This window comes from Zeugodacus cucurbitae, chromosome 5 (assembly GCF_028554725.1).
Source record: "Zeugodacus cucurbitae isolate PBARC_wt_2022May chromosome 5, idZeuCucr1.2, whole genome shotgun sequence".
Classification (NCBI taxonomy): Eukaryota; Metazoa; Arthropoda; class Insecta; order Diptera; family Tephritidae; genus Zeugodacus; species Zeugodacus cucurbitae.
The window spans coordinates 74,594,602-74,609,343 of NC_071670.1; the positions used below are offsets into that span (position 1 = coordinate 74,594,602).

Consider the following 14,742-nt stretch of genomic DNA (forward strand, 5'->3'; position numbering starts at 1 on the left):
TTCAGGTAGTTCTAAGGAAATCTTTCATGCAGACTCTGTAAAGTGAGCCATGGGAACCTTTAAGATGGTATCACCAGGAGTGGATGGTATCTTTCCAGCGCTACTACAACGTGGTCAAGAACATATCCTCATTCACTTTGTTAGGTTGATGAGAGACAGTTTAGCACATGCCTACATCCCGAAAAAATGTAGAGTTGCACTAGTTGTCTTCATACCGAAAGCAGGAAGGAGGGACTACTCTTTGGCTAAATCTTATAGGCCAATCACTATTGCCTCTTTCCTGCTGAAGGGGATGAAGAAAATTGTGATCAGGACTGTGGCATTAGAGTACTACCCCTTGCACGCAAGTCAGCATGCCTATAGGGTTGGCAGATCTATAGACACTCCTCTGTATAGCTTAGTAACGCTCTTGAGAATGGGGAGGTGGTAATGTGTGCCTTTATAGATATAGAAGGCGCTTTTGATAATACCTCCCACTCAAGTGTCACCATAGCGCTAAATAGAAGGCGGATCGACGACTTTAACAGAGTACGTCGGGGCACAACAAAGAGATGTCCCCAAGGAGGTGTACTATCGCCGCTTTTGTGGAGCCTAGTCGTGGACGAGCTTTTGGAGATACTAACAGAGAATAACATACGATGTCAGGGATACGCGGATGATATCTTAATTATAGCCAGAGGTAAATTTGAAGCAGAGAGGATAAACCCTGGCTAGGAAATGGTGCGTCAATTTCGGACTTAACATCAATCCCTCCAAAACGGAGGCAATCCTGAACTTAACCCCACTCCACATGATGGTTGGCTCTACTGCAAACAGTACTTTACTGTCCCTGACGAGAGCAGGATCAGGTAGTAGCAGGATGGTAAACGCCCGACAATTGGAGATCATAGGTAGAAAACTTCCAATGGTTCTCCTTCCAAGGGACGACATTACCAAAAAGTGCACCTTGAAAGGAAATTCAATATAGTATTGAATAATAAAAGGGAATAATAAAAGATATAGTATTGAATAATTAAAGAAGTTATAAGCAAAAGTAGCCAGCAGTGGTACACTGATGGGTCTAAGGCCACAGATGGTATAGGTGCTGGGCTCACGTATCAAGCTGTGGGTGCCCATGGGACATTTTCCCAGTATCGTTCAAGCTGAGGTGTATGCTATTAGCAAATGCGCTGAAGTAATATTGGATCAGTGATAGCCAGGCACTGTCATCCTTCGAAATAAACTCGGGGTTGGTCCTGGACTGCATCGGAAAACTCAATAGAGTGTGCAGCAACAACAGATTAACATTGTTCTGAGCCGCGGCTGCCAGGCCGGTGGGCCCGGAGCCCTTCATTGCTGTCCGCAAGTTCTGAGAAATAGAGTACTCGAAGGCGAATTGGTAAGTAGGAATCGCTACTGGATGCAATTGCAGGGACTTCGCCACTCCAAACTGTTTCTAGGGGGTACAGCCGCAAGAGATTCAAGCAACTTATTGCGCTCCCAAGAAACAAAATGAGACAACTAGTGGAACTTTACACTGACCACTGCAGACTAATGCGTCATCTGAACAAACTCGGGATCTGCTCAACGGACCTGTGCATATTCTGTGATTTGAAAATTTCGCGTTAATGAAAATTCTATAACTTGCAGTCTCTCTATCTCGAAGCTTTTTTGTGAATTATGGTGATTCGAGTTAGAGAAGTTCCACTATATATAGAGATATGGACCGAATTGTGTGTTATCTAAAAAATATTAGCATAAATTGTTCGGTTACACCTGAACTAAGTCTTTCCTTACTTGTTTAGCATACATTTTTGTCAATACCTGTCAATGTTTCCCCCCATAGAGCCTATATATGTATATACAATGCTCGGTTACACACTTGTTATTTTCTTCCATGTCTAAACTATAGAACGTTTATCGTCACGAAATGAAACTATATTTAGTACTCTGAACTTTTGGATATTTAATAAAAAAACACATATATAAATAAAATGAACATGTAAATACTGCCATATTTATAAACTTTCCGATACTGAAACGCATAAGTTGAACCTTAAGAGTTTGGATAAGAATTATAAATTAGAAAACAGCTTAAATAAAAGAATAAAATGGTTTTATTTGCATTTGTCTTATTAACGGTGGCCATTACCATGATTTATCTGTTTTTGACATGGAATTTTACATACTGGAGTATTCGTGGTATAAAAGGGCCGAAGCCACTACCTTTATTTGGATCATTTCCAGGATTAATTACCAAGAAACAACATTTTGCAGACGATATCAACAATATTTATAGGCAAGAAAGTTTATAAAATCTTTACAATATTTTTAAACGTAAATATTCCTATGTACATATTATAGAAAATATAAAAATTGTGAAAGTTATGTGGGTGTTTTTCTCCTCCGTTCTCCACTACTTATGCTATTAGAACCACAACTTGTACACGACGTTTTTGTGACCTCGTTTAGACATTTCAATTCCAATGATGTCGCAAAACTGGTAAACAATTCACCAATTATAAATTATATTTTATATGTTTTTTAAGACAAGTTATAATTGTATTTAGATTGACAGAAATAAGGATCCATTATTAATGTGTAATCCCTTTGTACTGAGCGACCGGGAATGGCATATACAGCGATCATTAGTGTCTCCAGGTTTTACAATCAGCCGTATTCGCACCTCCTACTATATAATGCAATTGGTCTCTAAGGCTTGGTGTGAGTTTATAAAACATCAGATGAATATTCATTCAAAAGAAGGACTCAATGGAAAAGATGTAAGTTTCAATGTCACGATATATTGTGAACGATCTGAATGTTGTTGTGAGATATGGATAATTGAGATATGGGCATTTCCGCCAGAAGGTCCACCACAGACAAAATATAAAACATTATTAGAATTACAAAGTTTTTGCATATTTTCATAGGAAAATATTTAAATTTATTTATATTAAATTAATTTTAAATTAATTCATAACCAATTACGAGACATACCAAAGCCAAGTCGAATAGGAGCTACTTTTCTCATTTCGATTTTTCTACTACATTTGTTTTTTCGTCAAAATTGTTAAAGAAACATATCATGTATAATTTTTTGCTTTGTGTAAAACCTTTATAAGGGTACAAAGAGCAAAATAAAATGCATAAGAAAGCATGCGATTGCAAATAACTGTAAGTTTTTGCTCTCTTATTATCATATATTTTAATGTCCCGTGCGACATCAAAAAACAACACTTGCTCCCACATCATCGCAAATATAAGCAGCAAGCTCGCCAAATTTTGGGTAGAAACAGTAAATTTTTATACAATTAAATTAAATCTCTTAACTAAAATTAAGAAATCCTTTAGTTGCTTTTCTTCTGAAAAAAACTGTATTTCACATTCCTAATCACAATTCGCCGAAATCGCCGTTTGAATCGTTGTCCCCAAAAAACTTCCATTTTTTGTCCCGTGCGAATGCCTTGGTTTTTTTGCAATTATCTTGAAAATGAAACCGTTCCAAAATCAACCTTAACACTAAATGTAGAGCTAATGAAGGGCTATTAAAAAATCCTACTGTCAAAATTTAAAAAAACATTTTAGTTCACATTTTTTTTTAGTTGAAAGGTGTACGATTGTCACGTTCGACATGGCGGAAATGCCCATATGTTATTATTATATGTATGTACTTCAGCATTATAGTTGTTACACGCAAACTTAACTGTCACAATTTTTGATAATTACTGTTTGTTAAGAGAACGTAAGTGAGTACAACTTTAGTCCAATAATGTACATATGTACATATATCTGAAAAAGTTGGGTTAATACTAAACTAACTTATTGCTACCTAAAATATGAGAACAAGTAATATAATTCAATGATCAAAAAATTCCCTTTCGCTGTAAATATTTGTAAATCTAACCATCTATTACTCAACATATATATGTACATATATTGTAACGGCTAAGTCTGTTCATAGGAACTTTTGCATCAATTCATAATCAATTAAATTACAATTCCAGATTGCACTTCGTTTTACTTCTGAAAATATAGCAAAGAGTGTGCTCGGTATTGGTGAAAAAACTTTCACCGACAAAATTATGAAAAATGTAAAGATGCTTTCCGAAAACAATAACATTTTTAATATATATGCCGTCATGGCTGGTATATTTCCTAAAATTATAAACACCTTCAAAGTGAAATTTATTCCAAACAAATGTGAAGACTTCTTCATGAAGCTAATCCAAGAGGCTTTCAGAATTTATTTGAAAAGGTCAGTAAAACACCGTGACTTCATGGACCATTTAATGTCATTAAAGAAAAGCCACAACCTTAGCGATGAAAATTTGATTTCGCATACAATGACTTTCCTCATCGATGGACTGGATACATCAGCGACGGTTATATCTCACTGTTTATTTTTAGTAAGATATATTCCTCCCGTAATATTAATGTGTTAATCTCCTACTTTTAATTCAATTTAGTTAGGTCGCTACCAAACTGTCCAAAAAAGATTACTTAAAGAAATCCTGAAGAATTCTATTAATGGTGAATTATGTTTGGACAAATTAAATGAACTTCCTTATTTGAATGCATGTATATATGGTAAGTTATTTGTAATAAATATATTTCACATATTAATAAAACAATGTTACTTTTCAACATAGAGTGTATTAGAATTCTTCCGCCTGGTTTGTGGTCCATTAAGAGATGTACTGCACCTTATACTTTTACTAATAAAAATGGTGAAAAAGTCTCCTTAGCCATTGGTGACTCCGTAATGATTCCTATATATGCAATTCATCAAGATGAAAATTACTATTATAATCCAGATCAATTTCATCCTGAAAGATTTCTTACAGAAGACGGAAATAATTTGAAATCACGTCGCAATATTGGATCATTTTTAGGATTTGGCGATGGCCCTCGAATGTGTTTGGGTAGGAAATTTATCTCTTTTAAACTGCATAAATATATGTATATATGTTCTTAACGAAATGCTTTATTTTCTAAAGGAATTAATTTTGCAACTATTCAAACAAAGGTTGCAATTGCTTCAGTTGTATGTCAATTCAGCATTACTTTGAATGCGAAAACTAAACCATTTGTTAAACTAGATCCCAAACACTTTTTAACACAACAAGATGGTGGTGTTTGGCTTAATTTTTGTGAAAGAAATTAAGTTGTATACTTTTAGAGAGGATCCAATTTGGTCTATAGTTTCTTCAGAAATTAGAAAAATAATCGCCAATTCGAAAAAGGTACCTTTCTTTATATAATAAATTGTAGCCATAATTACACAACAATATAAATATTCGATAATAATGTCCGATTTATTTATTTTTGTTTAATAATTGTAAAAATAAACTCTGAAACAATCCGTTCAACCCAACAACAAAAGTAAATATTTCAAATGAAAAAAATTAGCAGTCTTTTTATTAGTTACATGTCATACAACATTCAAAGAGCAAACGTAGGTACAAAATTAATTAAGAGTAGTTCAACTCATTATAATCATTGGCTCATTGTGTTAAGTTTTTTCAATATAGAAGAGGATTCACCAATAATAACTTTTAGAGCCACTGCAATAATTTTGGCAGCTAAGGGCAACATCAAAATTGTCGACGTTCTTTACTTTCTTTCTCTTTTTTTGGTATTAGAAATATTCGAAGAATATGTCCGGCCTACTATACTGCCATACAAATTATGTGTACTACTCCGTTCAAAATGCAATTTGTCCTGAATATTTTTATCAAAGGAACCTTTCGATTTTGTAGTGTCTTCAGAAACAAATTCATCTCCTTCATTCTCATCTTCTTCGCTAGTATCGCCATACGTTACATTATTACTAAAGTTTTTACTTCGATTCCAACAGTATTGTTCATTTTTTAAATTGGAACGAGCAAAATTCCATTTTTCGTATTCTTTCTCCATTCCGACATTTTCATCTGAGTCGGTTTCGCTGTGCTCAATAGTTTCTGTGTGATTTTCATAGCGTAAGATTTCTTCTTCTCGCAGATGAGATTGGCCTTCTACAAAAGCTGCAAATCGTAAGGGATCACTTAGTTTGGATATAATCTGTAAACGAAATTCGTATGAAAACAAGAGCATCTAGAAAGTTACATATAACCATACTTTCCACTGCTTACAGTCGGGACTACAGGCATAAGTTCTTAAATCGTTCAGGGCTTTGGAAGTTTCTCTAACACCTTCTTCATAAAATTCTTCGTTTGTAAGTAAACGTCTTTTCGGAGGAAAGAACCATCTATACATCTTTAGAGGCTTGTATAGGAGTGAACTTGGCAAATAATTATAAACCATTATGAAGGCTATGATCATTACACTGGCCTCTTGATACTGTATTGAAAAATATGAGACAGCTGTTGCCATTATTTGTAAAACCCACTTAATTACATTTTTTGATCGTTGATTTGTAGGTGGACCAATACGGTAACAAAAGAAAAAAGATATCATGCCCGTCGTGAATATATAGCAAAGGACATAGGCGCGATACATTTGAAAAATCAAATGAAGATTATCCCAAAGCCGTTGAATAATGTAAAAACCTATTGACCATCCACCAATCAATATGGTGTATACCATAGGGCGCCTGTATAAAAAGTTATTATTAAAATGGACAAAAATGGCGAAAATAAAAATTACCTGGGCATTAATTTACTTGTCAACCAAATAATAAGCATGAAAGATGAGCATATTCCAATAGCAACTCCAGTGAAATAAAACAACATCGAGTTATTACTTAGGTTTTCGGCAAATATAAATAAACAGATACCCAAGGAAAATTGAATAATGCGAAAATAGTCTATTCGTAATTGAAGCAGACGTACACGATACGGAAGCGTGGTATCAATACCAATGCACTGTTGTTTGAAGGGGTATAAGTTTAAACGCGTACGTTTATGTGTGAACAAATTAAAACTAAATAATGATTGTCGATCTTCAAAATTTTGTCGAACTTCGGATGGCGTTGCACCTTCATATTGTTTGAATTCATCCTTTTCAATTTCCAATTGAAGCTCAATATTCTCAAAAAGACGAGTCCAATCTTTTTGGGTTCCACTATAACAATAAATCCGCATATCATTATCAAAAAATCCTTTGTGGCGCGTCTTAGGATGATAATCAACTATTGTGCCAGGTTCCAAAAATATGACTTTAAAGTACATAAATTTAAGTAGTATACAAACATAATGAATGACTTAATGTGCTAGAGCTGTACCTTGAGGTGTATTGGCGCCTTCCAGATGTCCTGCGATGAATACATTGCAGTAATATATTACAAGATAAATTGACAAGAGATAGAACTTCATTTAGTAGCACCGAATTAGAAATTATTATATATTATAGATGAAAGTCAATGTTCCAGCGATTTTGAAATACTATTTCCAAATTAAAACTGGCTTTTTACTGGTACTGATCTTCTACCCAAAGCATAAGTAACAACGTTGAATATTTTCAAATTACCTGTTTGTACAGGGTAACACCTAGTCAATTTATATTTTATCTCTGTTCAAAGCAGAGAAGTAATACTAAAATGGGAACGAAACAGAAAACAATTGGCATTTCAACGATTACAAAATTATTAATTATCGTTCATTATTTAAGTCTTAGCGAATTTCTATAAATAATTATTCTATAACAACGGTACCGTAGAAATCGAAAAATTATATTTATACAAAGGTTGTATAAACTGATTATCAGGAAAGTCTGACTAATTAATATCAATTTGAGTTCAGTATTTGATTTATTTTAACATACATATACCCCGCAATTAAAAAGTAATAGGCCTATTTCCGTTCTATTAGGGGCAATATTTTGCGGATGGCAATACTACGTATATCAAATGGAAAGGGAAATGACGAGTATTGGCTAAGGGTGGTTTACAAATTTTTCTCACCTTCAATATTTATTTTAGCGACATAATGTCACAACTTGGTTTTATAAAGTATAATTAATTTACGTGATTATTGATAACCAATAATACAGAATTTATTACTAAAATACGTATCTTGATATATATGTATATGTAAAAGTGATAAATAGCTGTTAATATATTGGGTAATACCCAAATATATAACAAATAGAAAATTAAATGATTTTCTTTATTTTTAATCATCTCTATCCGAAGTACCGACTTTCCTTCGTTGAAAACAAAAATATCACTCAATTCAACGTAGTTACACAAAAATATTTAAATTTTTAAAGCTCCGTAGCTCACTCATTGAAAAAAAAGGAAAGCAAAATTTCAATATCTTGTTAATGGATGTGGAATTACGACATTCTTATACTCAATGACAAACCGTTTTTAGGAGCGAAAAGAAATGTTGCTGCTCCCTGCTATTTTGATGTTTAACATCTTCCGTATGCCGAGTGTTGTAAGTTTTTACATTTTTATTGATATAAATAAATAAATACATACGCAAATTTAATTAAGTAAAATTTGATTTAAATTTGAAGTTATGCGTGCTTGTTTTCAATATATTCATTTATATTAGTGATAAAGTAATTATTTTTACTCTCTACCTACATGTGTATTTAAGTTAGCAAGGTTTTGGATTCCTAAAACAACTTTACTCTCAAAAATACGACAAAAAGTTTTTTCTTTATATTGTAAAATACACATGTAAATAATGTGATTGTTACTAGATCTATCCATTTCGCTTCTTTACTCAATCTATAATAATATTTATATATATCGCTCAATATGTGAGACAATTAAATAATTTGATGCTAAGATTAAATGAAAATGATCTATTCGTTTCTCTGCAACCATATTTTCAGTATAACCTGATATTTCATGTCACGTTGTTTGTCCTGGATTGGCGCATAAACTACTGAACCGATATTAATGAAATTTTGTACACGTCTTCTGTTTGGTCCAACTTAAAATACAGGATAGTTTATATTTCAATTTTTAATCGCAATGTCCATCCGCCTGCCCATTCGGTCAAGCGATAATTTGAATTGAAATCTAAATATCTTAATAAAACTTCGTACACGTTACAATTAGCAATATAAGATTGTATTGTAGACAGGCAAAACCGGGAAAATGCAAAAAAAATAGTTAAGAAAAAACTAAGACTTTTGCAACAGATATTCACAACACGGAAGGGCATTAGGATTTTACACATTTTTAGGTAAATGGTCGTGGTCACAGCTCAACACCCGTCTGCAACAACTAAATAAGAGTAATTAAACAAAAAGGGATATAACAAAGCTACAATTTAAGTTATACAATTAATTTCACTTTATCAAATAGTTAACCAGAATAGAATTTAACACCTTATCCCCAGCAATTCGTAGCCCGGCCACATTAACATTTCATATTTTTTATTAACATTTTTCGGTATACATATCTTCGGCGAACCCAGCGAAGTGACTGGAATCGACATTAGCCGACTTAAGAACTTTATTATAGGGTCCAGGCGCTTGGTCGCATCATAAGGGTTTTATTGAACCGTTAGGAGTTTTCCGGGTGTCACAATGGACAGTCGAATCTGTCTAAGTGAGATACTCTGTATCTGCGGAGATCTACCCTTTAACCTAACCTAACATTTCATACATGATATTTTACAAGACTTTAATTCACCGAAATTGTGAGATAATTTAATGTCAACGGCCTTAATCTTTACTCCCTTAAAATAATTGTAATTCCCAGGTTCATGCTCGCTTTTGTGAAGGAGGTCATTACTGTTCGTTGCCGAGAGAATGCTGCACTCAAGGATGCTGTCCACCATACCAAAGTGGGCCACGTCAATTACCACCACCATCAGATCATGTCTTGAATTTGTTTTTTATAAGTCACTGGTTTTTTTGGTAAGCTGTTATACAAATATACTGTTTCACATTTACATACATCTATCTATACTAAACCATGCATATGCGGGTTCTATGAATTGAAGTGAAATTGATATAAGGAAAACATAGTATACATACATACAGTGGAACTTCTCTAATTCGAATCACCATAATCCACAAAAAAACTTCGAGTTAGAGAGACTTCGAGTTATAGAATTTTAATTAAAATATACAATTTTTCAAAAAGCTGTAAAATCAGATTTATACACTGTTTTATTTATTTACTTCGCAAAAATTTTAATGGACATACGTTAAAAGATGTTTTCTGTAATTTTGTTTGTTTCATTTTCCTATTGTTTGGCTTTTGGCGTATATACCCCTTGTCTGTGTTAGATGAATTATGCAATCCATAAGTGTAATATTATATTTTTTGTTCACCTCCGTACGATATAGAGGGACTCTTTTAAAATTCGGCCTCGATAGTAAAATTTTAAATTTTGTATTATGCCCTGACCAGAAAGTTCGATTTATGGAAGGAAATTTGTATGAAAGTTGCCTTCTATTGTCCCTTCAAGAGTTCCAGTTATGGAGAACTTCGAGTTAGGGAAGGAAATTTGTATGAAATTTGGCTTCTTAACGCTATTACCAATTCAAGTGTTCGAGTTATGGAGAACTTCGAGTTGTAGAAGGTTCGAGTTATGGAAGTTCCACTGTATTTCAAGTAACAGATATACATATTAGGCATTGGAACTTGTACTCTGGTAGTATATATTCTAGGAAGCATTCTTTGTTTTTTTACTTTAATTGCTCATAGTACGATACATTGAGCGTCATTTACTGGTTGTCGTCAATATAAGCAAACCAAAATTTAAAAATATAATGCTTAAAGTTCCCTTAATATTAATTCTAGACCATTACTTGTTACAGAACCTCATTCTTTAAATTGAAAATCTTTGGACTTTGTGTATGTATTATATACATATGTATTTAGTAAACACATTCCATTTATTCCATTCCTTTACATATAATGATAAATTTTGAATGACGAAACATTTTTTTTTCAATAATATTGTATTTTTACTGCGGTATTCCATTGATCATATATTATATATAATACAAAATAATATATACATATATAATAATATATATTTAAATCAGGTGCGTGGTAGTTGCAATTATTTTGGCCTTACTTTGTGCATATTCATTGTGGAAGAGGCGTCGAACACTTTGCGGTTGGGGATTCACCGACCATCGCGCTCAATCTGAGGGTGACTCGGCAGGTTCCTGTTATGCACCGCCACAATATAGCCGCTGTAATTCGTTTCATCATCCGCCACCTCCTTATACCGAAGTATTTTTTTTTAATTTTATAATAAAAGAATAATACATTAATGAAAGCATAATTATATAATTTAAGGTAACTTCGAAGCCGGATCTCTATCCCCTTGTTTTCACATGTAACAGTGACAATACTAAAACTGGGTCCAGTTACCTTATGGTGCAATATTTTCGTAATTATATTGTTCGGCCAATTGGATCGTTGTCCGCAGCTAGTACGGTTGATTCTCTCAGTTCAAGCTTTATTTGTAATATTAACGAAGCAAATACTTTGGTACCACCGCCATATTCTCGTGCGGCGAGTCCCGAAACTGGTTTTAGTTCACATTTCCAACACGACTTCTTAATACCGCGATCGGCCTCACAATTAGTTTATGGAAGTGGAAATAATGGATGCAATAATAATGTGGGTATGCACGATATAAATAGTGGCATTGTCACTCAGCAAATATTTCAACAAAATAGAGCTCCACATTTCACTGTTGTTGCACGCAATGGCTCAGTTAGCGGAAATCAAAATGGCATAGATATTGAAGATAAAAAAAACTCAACAACACCTTACAGTACGATTTTACAAACTTCGATAGGTGAGCATTTCAATTTGAATGAAAAATCCGCGGTGAACAATACCAATCCTCGTGATGATAATGGTTATGGTAGTGGGACTAGAAGTAATCGGAGCAGTGGAGGCGCTAGTAATTTTAGCGGGGGTTGTATTCCAAAAGGTTGTATTCAATCCCAAAGTGAACAGCAATTTCGTTATTTTAACAATAGCAGCAGCAGCATTAGTGATATTTTTATAAACAATAATAGAGTAGACCGTTTTGATAATGGTTCTAATGGGAATGGTAGCAAATCATTTGAAGTAATTAATTTAGATGAAACTGAAGTGAAACCACAACTTGCGTTGCCTGTTGGTCTCAAAGGTTTTTCTACACAAGTTCAACCAAACAAACACGAAACCACTGTGGTTGTTAACAATGGATTCATCAAATCTAACCAACTGCATCACACTAGTACATTTCCGACGCAGCTTTTAATCAATACTAGTATACTGAATCCGACGTATAAATCGTGCGATTCAATTGTTGGTGTTAATGGGCCCACAAGTGATTTGTCAGAGACAGAATTGAAAGACCTTAACTTATTAAGGCAAAGTTTGGAAACTTGTTACCATTTATTAGAAAAACAACAACCACAGACATCGATAAATAATACAGAATCGCCATTATGTCATGTTAATAAGATTCTTAATAAGTATACTAAGGATGATTTATCTAATTATACAACTTCAGATAACTGCTCCGATGTTAGTAGTCTTGCAAATGCTTGTATACCTAGCTCGCCACCGCAAGCCACTAGTCCGACTGGAGAAGTGAAAGATATTCTCAATCAAATACGTCAATGGCAGGAAGAAATAAGCTATGAAGATTTGCTGCTTCATATGAAACCTGCGCTATGTCATACGTTATCTTCACCATCGAATCCAACTGCTGACATGAATAAGAGCTCAAATACATACACACAGAGAAAAGTACAACGCAATTCCGTTGCTTGTTGTGAAATTCAGCCAAACTCAAGTGTTATTTGTCCTAATTATCAAAAGTTTTCTAAAACAACAGTCCATTTAGCTACTTCCTCATTAGATAAGGCAAAAACAACAATTACAGCAAAAGCACACAACACACAAAGATCACCAAGTGATACTGACAATTTATTAAAACGCCCTTCAACACTACATCAAAACAAAATTAAACATTTTATCCCAAAATCAAATAAAGCTCTATATATTCCAATGATTCCGAATGATACATTGTCTAATTCGAGCAAATACACACTAAAAAGTCCAGTAAATAGTATAGTGGGAACAAAGTTTTTCGCTAGCAAAGGAGGTAAAATGCGTAAAATTTTTATTTCACGTTCAGCACCTTCAACACCAGGAACCGCGTTACCTCTCAAATCTATAAGTGATGATAGTCCATTACTAACAGAACATGATGAAGATCCGGAGACTGACCAAAATGAAAACATTCAATAAATAAAATATAGAAAAAATTTGAAATTATGTTTTTAGAAATGATGGGAACAAATAGACGTACATACATTTTTCGCACTTACTTTATTGTTCAACACAATTCTTTGTTATACTAAGTATGCATTCTCTTATATAGGATAAAGTAATCAATTTCAACTTGATAATGTTAAGCAATGAAATATTTTATTTATATTTATTATTCAAGTTAATGAACCCTTGGAAACTACTGTCAAATATTTTAATAAAATAGTATTATGATTAAAAAGGTATCTTATCTTCCATACAAAATTAAGAAATTCAAGCATTTTGTTGAGAAAACGTGCACAGATGTTAAATAGTAATATGGTAATTTAGTAAATAGCCAAGTTATTGCTAGACAACAAAATTGAATATATGTAAGTTATTTTTTTATATCATGGAGAATAATTTAATTTACATATTATATAAGAACAAGTAAGGAAAGGCTAAGTTCGGGTGCAACCGAACATTTTATACTCTTGCAATTTATTGCTATATTTTTATTAAGATAACACACGATTTGACTCACATAATCGGCATATATTGTATTAAGTCCATTGAAAGGGAAAGGGAAATTATTACCCAATTTTAACCATTTCTGGTACAGTGACACACTATTAAATAAAAAGATCCTCTTTACTCTGAATTAAATTAAGTTATCTGAGAGATTTACCGATATATATAGATTTACCGATGGCAGAAAGTTTGGTTTATATAGCTTAATTGGTTTGCGAGATATATACAAAAACCCTATTTAGGGCGGGGCCACGCGTCTATATGCTTGAAAAATGCAGTATCTCCCAACATGTTGCTCAGAATATTGGTTCAGCTAACGCTTGTTTGCAACACATAAAACTAAAAGAGTTAGATATAAGTACTTATGTACATGAATAAAATTATGTTCATATCTTGAAAACTCTAACTCTACAAGTCGCTCATCATTCCTGTGCTGCTTTATGGTGTAGGAGCGTGGATGATGTCAACATCCGATGAGACATCAGAATTTTCGAGAGAAACTTTGCGCAAGATTTATGGTCTTCTAAATATTGGCAACGGCAAATACCTCAGATGATGAACCGATGATGATCAGGTCATGTTATCCGAATGAACGAAAACACTCGAGCCTTGAAAGTGTTCGATGCAGTACCCGCCGGTGGAAGCAGAGGAAGGCCTCCGTTAGAATGACCAGGTGGAGAGCGACCTTGTTACATTTGGGATTTCCAACTGGCGGCGAATTGCGAGGGAAAGAAAAGAATGGCGCACTATTATCGATCGATCGGCGTCATAAGTCAAGTGTTTGAAACTAGTTTTCGAAATAAATAAAACATAACAAGTTGACGCCAAATTTGAGCGCACGTGTTCAAAAGTTTCGTTTGTAATATTTAAAAAAAAAAGTTGTACATGGGATAACATGAGTGAAACCTCCGACGCTCCTTTGACGATGTTGGTATTGCAAATTGACGAAATCAGACAATTGAGTTGTGACACTATTCAAGTAAATGAGCGATATATATTTTACCTAAGTTCCTAGGTGGAACACAGGGCTTCCAACAAACTGAAAAATTGGC

The 14,742-nt window shown here is 33.7% G+C and overlaps 3 protein-coding genes across 5 annotated transcripts; 2 read left to right on the forward strand and 1 right to left on the reverse strand.

Annotated features, from left to right (window-relative positions):
- Positions 1–1,985: 1,985 nt before the first annotated feature.
- Positions 1,986–5,285, forward strand: Cyp28c1 (probable cytochrome P450 28c1). 2 transcript variants are annotated; one of them, XM_054231524.1, is made up of 8 exons: positions 1,986–2,278; positions 2,344–2,482; positions 2,550–2,762; positions 3,987–4,237; positions 4,301–4,388; positions 4,449–4,569; positions 4,632–4,904; positions 4,980–5,285. In XM_054231524.1, the coding sequence occupies exons 1-8, from the start codon at positions 2,091–2,093 to the stop codon at positions 5,144–5,146; spliced, it is 1,440 nt and encodes a 479-aa protein (XP_054087499.1). In that variant the 5' UTR covers positions 1,986–2,090; the 3' UTR covers positions 5,147–5,285. The 2 variants fall into 2 exon arrangements, with proteins under 2 accessions (XP_054087499.1, XP_011183464.2); XM_011185162.3 differs by having other exon boundaries at positions 1,987–2,278; positions 3,987–4,388.
- Positions 5,286–5,371: 86 nt separating this feature from the next.
- Positions 5,372–7,460, reverse strand: LOC105212846 (nuclear envelope integral membrane protein). Of its 2 annotated transcripts, XM_011185161.3 has the most exons (5): positions 7,205–7,460; positions 6,628–7,138; positions 6,379–6,574; positions 6,100–6,321; positions 5,372–6,042 (listed from the first exon to the last, which is right to left on the reverse strand). In XM_011185161.3, the coding sequence occupies exons 1-5, from the start codon at positions 7,293–7,295 to the stop codon at positions 5,596–5,598; spliced, it is 1,467 nt and encodes a 488-aa protein (XP_011183463.2). In that variant the 5' UTR covers positions 7,296–7,460; the 3' UTR covers positions 5,372–5,595. The 2 variants fall into 2 exon arrangements, with proteins under 2 accessions (XP_011183463.2, XP_011183462.2); XM_011185160.3 differs by having other exon boundaries at positions 6,100–6,574; positions 7,205–7,459.
- Positions 7,461–7,845: 385 nt separating this feature from the next.
- On the forward strand, positions 7,846–14,436 carry LOC105212848 (uncharacterized protein DDB_G0292186). The gene is made up of 4 exons (XM_011185164.3): positions 7,846–8,360; positions 9,644–9,801; positions 10,942–11,134; positions 11,201–14,436. The coding sequence occupies exons 1-4, from the start codon at positions 8,307–8,309 to the stop codon at positions 13,157–13,159; spliced, it is 2,364 nt and encodes a 787-aa protein (XP_011183466.2). The 5' UTR covers positions 7,846–8,306; the 3' UTR covers positions 13,160–14,436.
- Positions 14,437–14,742: the final 306 nt, after the last annotated feature.